The sequence below is a fragment of the Salarias fasciatus genome, chromosome 19, assembly GCF_902148845.1.
Source record: "Salarias fasciatus chromosome 19, fSalaFa1.1, whole genome shotgun sequence".
Classification (NCBI taxonomy): domain Eukaryota; kingdom Metazoa; phylum Chordata; class Actinopteri; order Blenniiformes; family Blenniidae; genus Salarias; species Salarias fasciatus.
In genome coordinates this window covers 1,379,536-1,383,401 of record NC_043763.1, presented here as the reverse complement: position 1 = coordinate 1,383,401, position 3,866 = coordinate 1,379,536, and the positions used below count along the sequence as shown (strand labels likewise).

General features: G+C 55.5%; 1 protein-coding gene across 1 annotated transcript; it reads right to left on the bottom strand.

Moving 5' to 3' along the window:
- Nucleotides 1–1,124: 1,124 nt before the first annotated feature.
- Nucleotides 1,125–2,412, bottom strand: LOC115406556 (antimicrobial peptide NK-lysin-like). The gene is made up of 5 exons (XM_030116666.1): nucleotides 2,335–2,412; nucleotides 2,170–2,267; nucleotides 1,653–1,730; nucleotides 1,422–1,576; nucleotides 1,125–1,344 (listed from the first exon to the last, which is right to left on the bottom strand). The coding sequence occupies exons 1-5, from the start codon at nucleotides 2,381–2,383 to the stop codon at nucleotides 1,251–1,253; spliced, it is 474 nt and encodes a 157-aa protein (XP_029972526.1). The 5' UTR covers nucleotides 2,384–2,412; the 3' UTR covers nucleotides 1,125–1,250.
- Nucleotides 2,413–3,866: the final 1,454 nt, after the last annotated feature.

Below are 3,866 nucleotides of genomic sequence, written 5' to 3'. Positions count from 1 at the left end.
GCTGTTGCTGTTGCTGCTGTTGCTGTTGCTGCTGTTGCTGCTGTTGCTGTTGCTGTTGCTGTTGCTGCTGTTGCTGCTGTTGTTGTTGCTGCTATTGCTGTTGTTGCTGTTGCTGTTGCTGTTGTTGTTGCTGCTGTTGCTGTTGCTGCTGTTGCTGTTGTTGCTGTTGCTGTTGCTGCTGTTGCTGTTGTTGTTGCTGCTGTTGCTGTTGCTGTTGTTGTTGCTGCTGTTGCTGTTGCTGTTGCTGTTGTTGTTGCTGCTGTTGCTGTTGTTGCTGTTGCTGTTGCTGTTGCTGCTGCAGCACAGGGACCGGAGGCGCTGCTCTCAGGAACCCCGGGGTTCCTCTCAGACGCCACGGCGCCTCCTGGGAGCTGTGGAACCTGGTCTCTGGTCCATCAGGAGGATTGTCCTCCGGTGAGGACAGTCTGGCTGCTGGTGTTGCAGAAGCAGCTCGGTGTTTCTGCAGAATCACGTCAGCGGCTGATAAGATCGCCTTATCCTGTCGATCGCTGCTGCTTCGCATGCGTCTCGGCTCTGATTCTCACGCTGATCGCTCTGCTGTGTGAAGCCTTCCGCCTCGCCGGCCGTCAGCAGCTGCTGCTCTGTGAGGGTGAAGACACTGAGAGCAGCCTCGGTGCTCTGACATCCCAGGACGGAGCATCTGAGGCGCTCGGCTGCTCTGGAATCCACGCTCCATGTGGACGGGAGACGTGAAGCCATGGGCTTCAGGAGCTGGAGTCATGTGACTCAGGCAGGCGGTGCAGCAGCAGGATGAGTCTCCGGCAGAGAGAAGAGGAACCACCGAGCAAACAGCTGCCCTGATCTGAGCTCTGATCTGAGTGGAGCCCCCCCTGGCCCCCCTGGCCCCCCCTGGCCCCCCCTGGCCCCCCTGGCCCCCCCTGGCCCCCCTGGCCCCCCCTGGCCCCCCCTGGCCCCCCCGGCCCCCCTCGCCCCCCCAGTCCTTCTCTCTTCTCCACTAATAAACAGTTCAGGCCATAATCAGTCTGTCCTCCCCGTCCCGTCCCGTCCCACTGACTGCACAGGTCCAAGACACACACACTGACTGAAGACACACACACTGACTGAAGACACACACACTGACTGAAGACACACACACTGGGCTGCTTGCAGGTGTTTATTGTGCTGACTGAACGAACAGAGCGCTGAAGCAGAGGCTTTACAGAGCAGCAGAGAGACAGGAGAGGAGGAAGTGCTCAGGAAGTGAGGCGAAGGCCTTCCTGCCGCTGAGGCTACTGACGGAGGCGAAACCACGGCGCCGGGCTCCTGTCGGGGGCGGGCGACGGGGTGTCTGCGGCCGGCAGCGGGTCCAGGTCCTCCTTCGGCCTGCGGGGACAGGGGGCGCTGGCGTTCAGTGTTCCCGCCGGGGGTCCGCACCCCGGAGGGAACGCACTCCGCCTCACTTGCACGCTCTGACGTTGATGCAGATCGTCTTCACGTCGTCCGTGGTCGTCAGCTCCTCGATCAGCTCCCCCAGGTTCTTCTTCACAAAGCTGCGGCACGCGGTCTTCAAGAGGCCGATCTCATTGCAGACGCTGAGCAGCCTGGACCTGAGGGCCTGAGGGAGCGAAACAGGAAGTGAGCGCCGCCTCGCACACTCCACCCGACCGGACGGAGCTGCTCGCACAGCTCACCGCCGCCGTGGCGTTGTCTCCGACCACCTTCTTCACCTTCTTCAGAGCCCATTTGCAGGCCCAGCAGATCCCTGGAAGCTGCAGGAGGAACGGCTCAGCAGGGTCACGACCTACAACAACCTGTCACTGTTGCTCCAACACGCTTTTAATCTTTTAACTGATTTAGCTGCAGTTTTATAATCGCTGTTCATGTTTTTGATTTTTTTCAAATTAGTCCTTTCACTTTTATCTTTTCTGCTCTTTTGTCTCTTTTGAGCTCTTTTAAAGTTTTTAACCCACGTTGCCTTTTTTTCAGCCTTTATAAACACTTCCCTCACTTTGGGCAGTTTTATCCAGATTAGAATTGTGATTTGGATTATTTTTGGCTTTCTGATCAGAGCTGTCAGCCGTTGTGTTTCCCACAGACGAGCTGGAGAGACGTGTTTCAGACTGACTCCTGAGGTTTCAGCTCTGAAACGGCCCCGATCGGACCATCTGAAACCAGGGGAGTGGTGACTGAAGTGTGTGTCCTCGTTACCCCGCCGGCCTCCACCGAGGACGCCGCGTCCTCCGGCTCCGGCTCCGGCTCCGGCTCGTCCACGCTGATCTTCACGGCTCGTCCGTGGGCGGCCCAGACTGGGGAGGGAAGCACAGGTTAAGAGGAGCCGAGCGGCGCCCGCAGAGGGAGGAGGCGGAGCCACACCTGAACAGGCCAGCAGGAGGCAGAGCAGCAGGGCTGGAGGCGTCTCCATGGTGAGTACAGACTGAGGAGCCGGGACCCTTTTATACCCAGCGGAGGTGAAGCGCCGCGACCCCGACGCCTCCATATATGGAGAACGCTCTGACCAACACCTCCTCTCACACACACTCCTGTCAAACCACAGTCGGTTGTGTTCTTCTCAGAACACTGACTCATCCTCTGCGTGAACGGAAAATGTGGGCTAAAGGTGCCAAGCATGGTTCCTGTCCCCCAACCCCCCGGGGCACCAGCAGAGGTCTGACTGTCAGGGTTCAGGCCTGCAGAGGTTCAGCACCGGGTCTCGCTTCAAGACAAAGCTTTGGTTCTGTCATGGTAAAGACTCGGGAGGTCTCACAGGGAGGAACGAGACACACACACCAGCCAGTAACTGAGTGTGGAACTGAAGGAACCTCCCAGCTGCACAGACACTTCTGGTTCTTTAGCTCCTCCATAGTGACTCTACAGCTGCTCTATAGTGGCTCTACATCTCCTCTATAGTGACTCTACAGCTCCTCTATAGTGACTCTACAGCTCCTCCATAGTGACTCTACAGCTGCTCTATAGTGACTCTACAGCTCCTCTATAGTGACTCTACAGCTGCTCTATAGTGGCTCTACAGCTCCTCTATAGTGGCTCTACAGCTCCTCTATAGTGGCTCTACAGCTCCTCTATAGTGGCTCTACAGCTCCTCCATAGTGACTCTACAGCTGCTCTATAGTGACTCTACAGCTCCTCTATAGTGACTCTACAGCTCCTCTATAGTGGCTCTACATCTCCTCTATAGTGACTCTACAGCTCCTCTATAGTGACTCTACAGCTCCTCCATAGTGACTCTACAGCTCCTCCATAGTGACTCTACAGCTGCTCTATAGTGACTCTACAGCTGCTCTATAGTGGCTCTACAGCTCCTCTATAGTGGCTCTACAGCTCCTCTATAGTGGCTCTACAGCTCCTCTATAGTGGCTCTACAGCTCCTCCATAGTGACTCTACAGCTGCTCTATAGTGACTCTACAGCTCCTCTATAGTGACTCTACAGCTCCTCTATAGTGGCTCTACATCTCCTCTATAGTGACTCTACAGCTCCTCTATAGTGACTCTACAGCTCCTCTATAGTGACTCTACAGCTCCTCCATAGTGACTCTACAGCTGCTCTATAGTGACTCTACAGCTCCTCTATAGTGACTCTACAGCTGCTCTATAGTGGCTCTACAGCTCCTCTATAGTGGCTCTACAGCTCCTCTATAGTGGCTCTACAGCTCCTCTATAGTGGCTCTACAGCTCCTCCATAGTGACTCTACAGCTGCTCTATAGTGACTCTACAGCTCCTCTATAGTGACTCTACAGCTCCTCTATAGTGGCTCTACATCTCCTCTATAGTGACTCTACAGCTCCTCTATAGTGACTCTACAGCTCCTCCATAGTGACTCTACAGCTCCTCCATAGTGACTCTACAGCTCCTCTATAGTGGCTCTACAGCTCCTCTATAGTGACTCTA